The 12,901-nt window shown below is 45.2% G+C and overlaps 1 protein-coding gene across 3 annotated transcripts in view; it reads left to right on the forward strand.

Annotated features, from left to right (window-relative positions):
* Positions 1-12,342, forward strand: part of PEX12 (peroxisomal biogenesis factor 12) — a 46,844-nt gene extending 34,502 nt beyond the window's left edge. For all 3 annotated transcript variants that reach the window (XM_069226746.1, XM_069226747.1, XM_069226748.1), the window contains exon 4: positions 10,766-12,342. In XM_069226746.1, the coding sequence (XP_069082847.1) occupies positions 10,766-11,165 (400 nt within the window). In that variant the 3' untranslated portion in view covers positions 11,166-12,342. The remainder of the gene's footprint in view (positions 1-10,765) is intronic.
* The last annotated feature ends 559 nt before the right edge of the window (positions 12,343-12,901 follow it).

Consider the following 12,901-nt stretch of genomic DNA (forward strand, 5'->3'; position numbering starts at 1 on the left):
TGAGGCTTCAAATTAAGCTTGTTCAAAGCCAGCTCACCACCACAGAAGCTACAATGGTGTTGAAATAAAACAATTTGAAAATAAAATCCTAAAACTTGCTGTGTCCTTCCTGATATACTCCAACTAGACCACAAACCATATATGAATTGAAAGGTAGGGCTCCCCTCTTGGAATGAGGCCCAAAGGAGGCTGCATGAATTCCAGCTTCTCCCATAAGCCATTTTATCCACCTGGAACACATAGCCACTGTCCTTGGTTGATGCGGTTCTTGGATTGCAAGTAGCAACTGATACGTACCATTCAATCTAACATCTCTGGTACAGTCTCCATAGGATTTAAGGCAACAAACTACACATGACCTAGGAGTATCAGGAAACAGGGATGGGAAATTGATTTTCAATGTGTCTTTGTCTGGTACTAATGAAAGGAAAATTTACATGCAAAAATTCTCTGCCTGTTAAATCCAAAGCTTTTATTTTGGAAATTCACCTGTATGATATAGGGCACAGTAGCCTTGTCAATTTTGTTGAAAGTTGCTTCTGAGACACATCATAGTTATCAGTCTATCTTTCCAGAGATTTCAGCACAACACTTACATTCTAAAGCACAGCACACCTAGCAGTGGGGCATTAGACGGTCTGATCCTACTCACCAAACCAACCTCTCTAACAGGTTTCCACTCCACAAACCAATGACCTGCAGAAATAGCTGATCAAAAATGATTTGCTGACCTGTAAGTCAGGCCCTTAATTGTTGCACCAAAGTACCGATCCATTCCAGGAAGAAGAATATCTCTTATGGGTGGATCATGCTTGCTTTATATTATACAGTTTGTTCCGAAATTCCTAGCATTTGACAATGACCCTTAAAATTTTCCAAGCCATGAGGTGTAGTTATCCTGCCAATACTACAAAATGGAACTCGCCCATAAGTCCGTCAGAATCTCAAGACCTTGAGGAATTATCACTAGTGCCTCCCAAGACATTACTATAAGCACCAGTAGCCATGGTTGAGCTCTCCAAACTGGAGTCACAAGGATCAAGTGCTATTGTCTGTTCTCCTGCGAGGCCACTCCTCATGAACATTTGTTCATCAGACGTTGGAAAAAATGACAGTGCAGTTTCCAGTTGCTGGTCTCTCTCAAATAATGAGGGTGGCTGTCTGCTACCACATTTCTCTGTCCTGGGAGGTACTCTACTGTCACTGAAAAGTGTTGTAATTATCAGAAATGCCAAAAGTATTTTGCTATCTCAGTCAAGCTTCTCGGCCTGGGTCCTTCTAGTTTGTTTGATGTAACGAATTGCAGATAGATTGTCCATCCATAGAAGAATGCAGCAATCTGCCTTCTGAGCAGACAGGGCCATGATAGTGGACGAACCCAGTAGGAGATCTAGGCAATTTATGTGCAGTGACAATTTTCCACTTCACCAATGTGGTTGAGGCCCAAAGACGGCTCTTCCATTCAGGCATCAATGTGTTCCAGCCACCAGTACAACTCTGTACAGGCCTCTGATGATAGACTGATTTTGTCTGTGTACGATAAGCCTTGACAGAGATGATGAATCTTCTCCCTCTGCAGAGCTCTGTAGTGGAGAGGACTCTGGAATATCGGGGGCATGGCCAGGCCGACATCCGTGATGGCTGCTCTGCTGTGAAGCTCTTCAGATGGCTCCCAGACTTTTGACCAGAATTGGCTGCCGAAACGGAGCACATGAGCAGCAGGAATGGTAGCAGAGTGCCTCTGGCAGACAGTGGTGGTGGGGGGCACGGTTGGTTCCATTAGTGAGCGCACGGTCGCCGCACTGGTTGCAGCCGGCTCTCACCTGGCTCGCATGCCTACGATGCCCTGTGGCGACAGGGGCTTCAGGTGAGTCTGAGGCATGCAGCCGGCCGGGCTGCGCGGTACTGCCCATGACTATTTGCTGCTGGATCCCCTCTCTCACTCCCCACCCGCCCCTGGAGGAGCGCTGGAGCCTCCTGGAGTTGAGGAGAGGAGCCCCCGGGCTGTGTGGCCTAGCTGGGCCCCAATAACGACATCAGCTGTACTTGTGGCCTTCTGTGGTAGGCCGCGGCCCCCTCCCGATCCACGAGGGACATTTTAAAGATGCAGTGAGCAACTGAAGCCACAGGCCCTGTGCCCCGCATGCACGCTGCGTAATTGTGGCTGCCGGAAATACATTTAACGATCGCAGTGGAGAGGTCACCCTAATGCTTTCATTGTCGCTTGGTTGATACACGTGGTATGCGACCTTCCACGGTGAGGTGACCGCCTTGACATACCAGGTATCTGGGGCACTGTGGGGTGCATACTTCTATGGGTTCTTGCCCAGTGGCAGTACTGTCGATGCCCTGCCTGCACTGTGGTGGTGCGCCCACATAACTGTTTCGCTGCGAATCCCCATTTAAACAATAGCTTCTTGACCCGCTCCGGAGTGGCGCTGTGCCAGTTTGGGGGTGCCCGCTGCACTAGTACAGCACTGGTGGTGATCTGTGGTCCTCGTCTCCTCTTTGACATGGGCCGTGGTGACCTGAAACAGCGAATGTTGCCATTTGAAAAACAAGCGCCGCTGAGCACCTTGGGCGTGAGGGCGGCGCTGCCGGGGCCCCCCCCATGGGAGCATTCAGTGGGTACAGAGGACATAATGGCAGAACTTCACGCTGGGTTCAGTGGCATTGATACTAGATTTGATTCCTTGACTGCCAGGCTTGACAGTATGGGGTGCACGCTGGATAAACAGCAGACCCGCTTGGAGGGGGTGGAGGGCCGCATCTCTACACTAGAAGACGGAACAGCAAAGCTTCTTAAGCGCCTTGAGAAAGTGGAGGGCAGGTTAAAAACAGTAGCTGTGAAAAATGAGGACTTGGAAGCAAGGGGGAACAGCAACAACCTGCGCATTTCTGGAATAGTTGAATCCACTAATACTGTCCGGTTGGACCTGTTTGTTGAGGACCTACTGGTGGAGCTGCTGGGCCGCCAGAGCTTCACCTCCACGTTTGGGGCCGCGGCCCACCCCTTGAGCACCTGCCAACCTCATCATCGCATGTCTACTAAATTATAGGGACCATGACACCGCCCTCCGCCTGGGAAAGGGACCCTTCACATTATCAGAGTGCTGTTGTGTTCCTCTTCCCTGACTTTACACCCGCTGTCCAGCACACCAGACCAGGTATTGTGGGATGCGTTCAAGGCATACATCAGGGGCATTTGCATATCTAAACGCTCTGGGGTGTTGCGCGACATCTGCCATAGCCTTGCATGGGTTGAAGTGCAGCTCCCAGATCTTGACTGGGTGCCCGTGGTATTGGCCGTTGAGTCCCAATTACACTGGCGTAAAATACTACTGGTCGTATTCAACGAACTTGCAGAAAGATAGGGCAAATACAATAAGGCACGTAAATATGTGGAGGGTTAAAGGCCGGGGAGGACACTGGCAAGACTCAACCGTCAAGCATACTCAGCGGCATACACACTTGAAATCAGGAGACCGGACGGTAGCCGTGCCATTGGTACTGCAGAAGTCCAGTCTGAATTTTTCACATACTTCTCACGCCTTTACACGGCCCACCCAACACCACCATGCCCTGCATTACACAAATATTTAGATGACATAGCAATGGTGTGGTTGATTACTGCCTAGCAGCAATTCCTTAGCGAGACGTTTACAATGGAGAAGGTCATACAGGTAATAGATTCTTTGGAGGGGCGCGTGGTCTGGGACTCGATGGGTTCACTGGAATGTTCTATAAGACATATAAAAACATATTGGCTCCACGCCACGTATCGGTGTATAGGGAGGGATTGGATGCTGGTGGTTTTCCCTGTAACGCTGCGTGAGGCGATCATCACCCTTCTGCTTAAACCGAGTAACGATCCTCTTTTTTGTGAGTCCTATAGACAGGGTCGCAAAACCGTAGCAAAAAAAAAAAAAAATGAAACCCAAGCATTGGCTCCCGTGCTTGTTTGTAAATAAGACCCTGGGTGGGCCAGGTCCAGGGGGGTGTTCTAGCCCCCCACAGCCCTGGGAACCACCACCTCCCTCAACCCCTGTCAAACCCCCCTCCCGCACAGGCCCCCTTGCTGGGACCACCACCCCTACTGGGGCATTTAACAAGTTAGGTGCGGGGGGACGCTCACCCCTCCCTGCCTCCAACCCTCCCCCCATGCGGTCCCGGGGACCACACCACCCAGGGCATTTTAGAAATTGGGTGCCGGAGCGCGTGGCCCCACCCCCAAGCAGCCCTGGGGATCACCACCTCCCCGGGGCTAATACTAAATAATGTAAAGTTTTTTTTTTGTTGTTGTTTTGTTTTTAATCCCTAAGCCCTGGGAACCACCACCTCCCTGGGGCTTCTTCAGTGATGGAGGGGGGGCTGCAGCTAAGCCACAGCAAACATTCTGGATTAAGACAGCAGGGCCTGTCAAGCAGGTCACGGTGTCTGAAAGTAGCCCTTTCATCTCTGTTCCCTGCACACAGATTTTCTTCAGCAAGCGCGGAGCTGCTGTTAAAGCAGCTCCTTGCTTGCTGAAGCAGTGGCACCGTGGGGGAGGCCTTAAGGCCAGATAGCCTGTAAAGGACATTTTGTTAAGTAAAAAAAAAAAAATACATGTTGGGACCGTGTCTGAGCCCTTGAGGGCTCCTTCATGGCCCCAGATAGTCCATAAAGGGCTGGGAAAAAAATACAAAAAAAATACAGAATAGTTCAGTGTGAGGGTCACAGACCTTCACAATGAGCTTTCAGGGTTCGAGTCCAGCTGGACTTGTTTCCCTGTTTTATTTTATTTTTATAAAGTAAAAATGTTTAGGGGTCATGTGAAAGGTGACTTTACTTTTAATAAATTACAAATACAGTTTTTAATTGTTTTTGCAGAAATATCTCATTCTAACTATATCATACATGAAAGCCTAAAAAAAGTTTCTCTTTCTCTCACTCTTTTTCTCTTTCTCTCTCTGTGTTTCTCCCCCACACACACTCACTCAGACAGTTACGCACCCACTCACAGGCCCACTCAGACTGTCATACACCTACTCACAGACGGACTGACACCCTCATGCACCCACTCAATGACCCGCACACACTCTGATGCGCCCACTAAAACACTGATGTATGCTCTCTCACACCCAGACAGACAATCTTGCAGCTACTCTCACCCCCAGATACACCCTCTCACACCTATTCTCACGCCCAGAGAGGCCATGGCCAACTCCCAGCATAGGGTTGGGTAGCTAGGTGGTGTTGGCGACCCCAGGGTCTGGTTGCAGGCCAGGTCTTGCGGACAACCTCCCCTGCGCACGGGTGAAGTCTGTGCACGGTGCAAGGATGGGTGCTTATACGGGGTTGGCCTCATGGCCTGGCCATTGCCTGTGGCCAACTGCCAAAGTGTAGTTGGATTAACATATAGTAATGAAAATTGCTATAACTTTTTAAAAAAACATTGAAATTCACTGCAAAAAACAAAGGTTACAGGGACTTCATAGTAAGGAAATAGAATTTTTTTTAAAACACGGAAATTCTTAAAAACCAAAGGTACGGGGACATTATAGTTAGGCTCAAATTTTAAACATACACAACTATAGAAATTCACCAGTTATAGTTAGTTACCTCAAGTTACTATAACTCATGCCCAAAGGAAACTATAACTCACACCCTCGCCATGCACTACCAATGTCCCCACAAATTACGGCACTCATGACATCTTTGATAACATCGTTGATAATATCAATGTAGTATTTGCAGTAAAAGTTGTGATGAAAAAACTGTGCATGACGAGGGAGCGAGTTATAGTTACCTTAGGGCACGAGTAGGGAGGTGATGCTCCCCTGCTCTTGAAAAGAAACTGCCCCTGTTGAGAGGAGACCTCAACTTGGAATGAAAGAGTCCCTATGCAGTGGAAGGCCACAATATATCTGATCAGAAAACCGCGATGGCTATCCCAAAATGCTACTGTGCAAGACAAACACAGGCATTAGAGAGGAAAGATTGAATCAAAAGCAGACTACTGAGACAGACAACACCATCATCCAATCACAAGCAAGGGGCTGACCCAAAGTCCACTCTGAGCACATGTCACATATTCAGAACTATCTGTAATAGAGACACTTAAATGGAGGGCTTGGAAACTTTTCACCCGAGTTCGCAGGCTCAAGTCAGGCTTGTAAATGACCTCAATGGCCTCCCTGACGGCTATTTCCAAGATTGAAAAACCATGAGTTCATCATCAACAACAAGCTTTATTCGGTCAACATAACCACCAAAGCATCATAATACAATTGGAATTCAGAATTTAAAACATATACAAGAATATAAAAGAAGTAAAACTAATAAAATACAACCTTAGACTTCATAGCTATAAAATACTTGTCTGCCTGATATTTATTCCAAGAAGAGTTATTTAGAAAACGACTTTGTGTATGCCAAGCAGCCACAAGAAACTTGCTAACCGCAAGAATTAAAAGATTAGAGGTATCACTTTTTAAAATCCTTAAAGCTGTACAACACTGATTCAAACCCAGGTCTCGACAAATTGTACGGATCCATTTTGACCGGGGAATGGAATAAGTAGGGCAAAAAATCATGAAATGTTCTACAGTTTCTGAGCTACCACTACAAGCTGGGCATAAGTCAGAAAATGGAGTTGGTCCCAACTTCTTATTAAGAACAACAGCGGTGGACTCCCAAAACGAAAACGAGCATACAGGCCCTTCCCCAGTAAATCGGGTATAAGATCTAAATATGGTTCATACTGGGGGTACCACTTAAAGTCAGTAAATAAATTGGTCAGCCGACCATATGATTTACAACAGATGGAATAATTTCTTACATAGGACCAATAAGCTGTTTTCAGGATGGTTTTATGGGATTTTTCCAGATTTTGTGGGTTCTCCCAGAAGCTTCCCAATCCCAAGATACGGAACCAGTTAGACACATGTCTAAACCATGAGATAGTATCTGCATTCGGTCTCTTTAGTAAGTCAAGAAGGGAATCCCTATATATGACAAGTTCAGGGACAGTCCAAATCCTTATTCAGAAAAGTAAGGGTTTTAAGGCTATCAGATTAGCTATACGTTTGAACCCGAGGTCCAGAAACATTGGGATCAGGGGTGTACTGCGCGGGCACGCAATTAAAGCCCTGGCAAAATTGTTTTCACCCACAGATAATCTTTTGCTATTAGAAAACCTCCACATCTCAGCACCATAAGTGGCTGCTCCCTGCGCCTTTGCCAGATACATTTTAATAGCTGGGGATATAGCTTTGGATACAGAGCTTTTATAAAAGCGCAGGATAGTGGCTGCTCTGTTCTGGAGGAGCCCCACACTTTTGCTAATCTGGTCCTCCCAGTGTAGTTTACTTGAAATCCTCACACCCAAGTAGTCTATTGATCTAACCTTACTTAAGGGAATCCCATCCAAGTTAATAGTGCATCTCCTACAAGGACCAGGACTGAACACCATTAATTTAGTTTTACTGACATTCAACTCCAACCCATAATCCGTACAAAATGATTTAAATCTGTCGAGGATTTGGAGGCCCATAGGGGTCTTAGAAATAAGAAGGGAATCGCCAGCAAAAAGTAAGATAGGGATTTTCTGCGCTTTCAGCATCATTCTGACAGGAGGACAGTATTTGCACCACCTCATTAATACATAAGGTAAATAAAATAGGGGCCAAAACACAACCCTGACAAACTCCCCTCTGAATGGTAATATTTTCTGTCAACTCTCCTTGGTTGACCCATCTCATATGCGCGTATGTGTTTTCATGCAGCCGCTGTAAGAGGTGGATTATGTTAATTGGGGTAACCAATCTATGTAATACTTCCCATAGTTTTTCCCTTGGGACCAAGTCAAAGGCAGATCGAAGGTTCACAAAGACAACATATAGCTATTGCTTTGCAAGGACTACAAATTTCCAGTGTAAAAGCACCAGCCTGAAAACCTGATCTATCGTACTGGTTTTTGGGCAAAAGCCCGCCTGTAACGAGGAAAGGTCCTGATGATCTTGTACCCAACCTATTAGCCTCTCCAGGAGCTGTTTAGCAAACATTTTCTGTAAATTATAAATAAGGCTAATGGGTCTATAGTTTGCTGGGGAATCTGCATTACCCTTTTTATAAATAGGGATTATTTCAGCCCCTTTCCAGGTACTCGGGATTGCACCACCTGCAGTGATTTTATTCGAAATCAGATTTATATACCAGGACCAAATAATTGGTTCTAATTTATACAATCTCCTGGTATCTTATCTGGGCCGGGTGCTTTACCTGATTTTAGAGAGTTAATTGCAGCTATGGTTTCCTCTAGGGAAAAAATGATGCAATCATCAGAGGTGTAAGTGCCCAAACTTAATAAATCTGGACAATCGCTCAAACTGGCCAGCAATGAAGAAACTGAATCACAAGTTTGGGGATTACAAGTTGAAGAATTACAAGGAGAAACATAAAGTTGGGTGAAATAATCCACCAACCCTCAGGTTGTATATGATTCCTGATGTTGCTCTTGCCCCCCTCTTTGTCTTTTAGACAGTAATTCCCAAAACATCATATTATTAGACTTGGCTGCATCAAGCAATTTCTGCCAAATGGAATCTTCCCATGTCTTTTTTGCTTGCAATATAGCCTTCTTATATATGCATCTAGCTGATTGGATCTCCCCTGAGGAGACGATCATAATAGCAGTTTTTAGTACAGACTTAGCCTTTGTACAATCCTCATTAAACCATTCATTGTTATTCATATTAGCATCGAAAGGCTTGGAGCAAGTCTTTTTTATAAAAGAAGCTCTGCAATTCCTTCAGCTTATCTTCATGGATATTAAGAATGGGAATATTATTAACTCCGTGCTCCTCATGAGCTACCATTTTATCAACAAACAGTTTGTGAATCCCACTTAGGGGTCAGACAACACCTTAGGCCAGCAAACCAGTGTATGATTGTTATTCAGCAGTGGAGTTGGGACCACTGTACATTGAACATTCAGTGACCTCCTAAATACATCCCCATGCAGGGTAAGAATCAAAGGGTCACTCTCGCCCCGGGGATCCACCTTCATATCCTTTAGTAAAGGCCTAACGTCCACTAGGAAGTAGTCAATTACACTGATGGACATACCTCGTTTGAATGTCGGCGCTTTATTTAAATCAGAAGGCATACGCCCATTGCAAGCCCTAAGTCCATACTTTAAACATAGAGAAGCCAGCTGGGAGGCCACACAAGAACCAGTACATCAGCAATAATTCGTTTGCTGTGGGATTCCCCAGAATTCATCTTCTTCGTCCATTAATCCGCTATTGAAAATAGAAGGTTCAAAAATGCAGTTCAAATCACCTGCTATTACTAAAAAGGTCGAAGGGTGCAAGGTATCCAAAAACTCAGACCATTGGACTAGAGTCTGAGACTCAGATCCCCGAGGGACAGACCGAGCATAAACATTAATTAAAATGAACTTAAGTTCCTGATGAAATGTAAATTGTACTCCCATTAGATCAACTGAATCTATTTTTAATAACGAATGGTCACCTTGCAATTCCTTATTTAAAAGCACCAATAGACCTCCTTTAGCATGGCCTAGACCCTTCTCTGATGGTTGAGCTGGGATAGGTTTAACCATGAGTTAAAACGGGGAGTTTGTAAGCTTGCCCATATATGAAGAAGTTCATTAAACATCTTGTGACATGAGTGCTGCTGAGGAGGAATTAGGTCTGCCCAGTGCATTGGTACCTGGATTTAGTAGCAAGTAATTCCACAGCCTGAACTGAGACACTGCAGTTAGGATACTGGGCTTCGAAATTATCTTACCAACCAACAATTTCGAGCCAGACACAGTAGCACAAAGCAACCCCTGCTGCCTTCCCAGATACAAGCCTCCTGTGGCAGGGAAAGGCGCCTATTGATAGGCCATTTTAAGACTGTACAGGAGGATGCCCCATAACATTCTGCCACCCTGTCTGAGCAAGAGATGGGGTTATGTTAAGCAACACCTGCAGGAAAGATTTCACCCAGCAGCAGTGATAAAACAGGCAGGTGCCTTTCTAGCTTACAGTACAGCTGAAACAGGAATGAAGAGTTATATGGGCATCCCAGGCCCAGGGAGTTCCTCACCGCATGTGAGTAAAAGACAGACCAGTACTTTGGTGAGCAGGTTCCCTGTCCCAAGGACAGCAGAGGATGTACACTGGACCCTTGAATGTTGCTGCCCAGGACAGTTGGACATCAGTTAGTATAAAGGCGGACGCGTTCTATGTTGCTGTCACTCGCATCATCTTTTGCTTTTCTTTCCTCTTCATCCCCTTCTTTACCTCTGCTAAATACACAGAAGGATGAACTGAAGGACAAGTACTAAGTATACAGTGCCACCATATGGCCAGATCTCAAATGGTTGCAGAATTCCTCAGGGGGTGTTGGCTGTTTGACACAACCATGGGCCGGGGGTTGGGGAGAGGGAAGGAGCCAAAGGCAGCGTGCACAGAGGTGGATCATGGAGCCTGCTGGTGGCTATTGCACTTAAGCGCTGTCTTGAGAAGAAGCTCTGCAGGGTTTTTATTAAACATAAGCATTTAATTTTAAAGATCGTTTGTTTAGGGGTAATTTCAGTTGTGAAAAACAGTGCCCCCCCCAACGAAATTGTCATAGTGTTTTTTGTTCCTTACAGCTGTTGTAAAACTCCACTCTGTTTTCAAATATAAATGAGCTGCACCTATGTAACAGGCTGGTGTTTTCTTAGCAGGATGGCTTTTTTTTAACCATTTATGCTTCTTTCTTTGCACAGTCTCCGTCAGAGGGTCCAGTCGGCCTTGAAGAAGGCGGCAGGAGGAGCAGCCGTTTCCATCTCAACTGGCCTCTCAGTGGGAGTGTTCTTCCTTCAGTTCCTGGACTGGTGGTACTCTTCAGAAAACCAGGAGACTCTGAAGTCGCTAACAGCCCTCCCAACACCTCCTGCACCGGCCCACTACACTCAGGACACCTACTCACCACTGCTGCCTAAGCTGAAGACAGTCTGCCCGCTGTGTCGTAAAATCCGCGTCAACGACACCGCCCTTGCTACCTCAGGCTACGTCTTTTGCTACCGCTGTGCCTACTTTTATGTGAAGCACCACCAGCGCTGCCCGGTAACTGGCTATCCCACCGAGCTGCAGCACCTGATCAAGCTCTACTCCCCTGAAAGCTGAAAAGCTCCATTCGGGATCACATCTGTACCTCCTTTTATAGCAGTTAGAACCGTCCGCAGCCATTTCATTTTTAACCATCTTCCGTCCAGACTTGGGAGTGCCAATTTTTTGGTAGTGCTAACTAAATGATCTGCCAAATATAATGCCTAGTGTTTGAGCTCTTTAGCCCTACCACATAAATGTAACACTTTTGTAATTGGCTAAAATACTGAATTAGGATTGAGCATCTGGAGGTGATGCTCAGCCGAATTCATGCAGGTGAAGCATGGGGTAGCTGAGGTGCAAGGACTGGAGGATGCAGGAAGATTAATCCTGAAAGCCATAACCTCTTGCTCATCTGGACAATGATAATGTCCAATGAATGTTTTATAATTTTTTTAATTTAATGTTACAAACTTGAGGGTCGGGGACCAAGTGAAAGGCTCCAAACCCTCTACTTGGCTGATCTGCTGCTTATTCAAACAATAACAGTAGTACCTTAGAAAGTAGTTTAAGAATAGGTTAAATATAGTTTCCATTGGAAACAGTTGGGCCCCTTACTTTAAAAGTGCCATGAGAGATTCTAGCTAATCTCCCTTTTTGTGCTAGATGAAGCCCTCTACGGGTGTCCTCATCGCAATAATTTATTTTTTTATGTCCTGACATAAGTGCCTTCTATCATTATTGACTAATAACCATCTTTGAACTGAATATTTAAACGTAATGGATCTGATCACAGGAAAACGTGAAGTTGGTCTTGCTACAGGATTGAGAATCTCGTGCTAAAGCTAATGACATTTGCTTTTTGATTACATTCGTAACCAGAAAGGGTAAAGAAAATAATGCTCATGGAAAGGAAAATAATGTGTTCCACGGGGTGTGCGTGTTTGAAAAACAGTCCTGATCAGGGCTGTTAATTGTAACCCAGCTTTAGGAAACCTTCCCAATAGTGTCCATTTGGATTTGATGCTGTGGAGCGCTGTTAGAACTGCAGATATAAAGAAGCAAAATTAATTGAACTAATGTATTGAACTGATATGCTTTACTACTCGCCACTAGTTCACCTCGACTGCAGTTATCTAAATAATTGAAAGAAGCCTAGGTGTGGGTTCCTTTTTTGAACTTTAGTATAGCTTTGCATTTTCAGTCACGGGTGATGACCCTGTCTAGTGCACGAAATAAAATTTTCAGAAATAGACTTGTATTTGCATGGTTTTTGTTTCTCAGTGTTTGTAAACTTATATAAGCCTCTGTTTGCCTCACCTCCAGTGCCCACAAGCATGTTATGGATTGCCTGTGTATTTAGGGCAGTGTGGAAAGTAACAGTGATCTGGGAAGTGGCAACTAATGTTTAAAAACCTTGGTTTCAGAGAGCAGTTCATTAGAAGAGGTGACATTTTGAAGGCTGTAAAACAGGAGCAGCATCCAGGGGGTCTCTTTCTAAATTCTGTGAAATGAGTGAAACAGATGGGAAGCAGAAGAGGAATGTTAAGTCGCACACTGAACGATAGCCAACAGATGAAGAACGTGAACATTTAAATACGGCAGAAATGTATATGATAAAGACCTTCCAAGGCGTAAAATTTAACTGTACAAGTACTAAGAATTTTATGCTAGGGAAACCTCCTACAACTAAAGGTCATGACACTGGCGTAGATGGTTAGGCATAGAAGTGAGACTACCCAATCATTCTGACAGCTAAAATTACTGTATTTTAATTTTACTTATAAAGGAGAATTAGAGAGTTGGCAAGATAG

The sequence above is a fragment of the Pleurodeles waltl genome, chromosome 3_2 (assembly GCF_031143425.1).
Source record: "Pleurodeles waltl isolate 20211129_DDA chromosome 3_2, aPleWal1.hap1.20221129, whole genome shotgun sequence".
NCBI classification, from domain to species: domain Eukaryota; kingdom Metazoa; phylum Chordata; class Amphibia; order Caudata; family Salamandridae; genus Pleurodeles; species Pleurodeles waltl.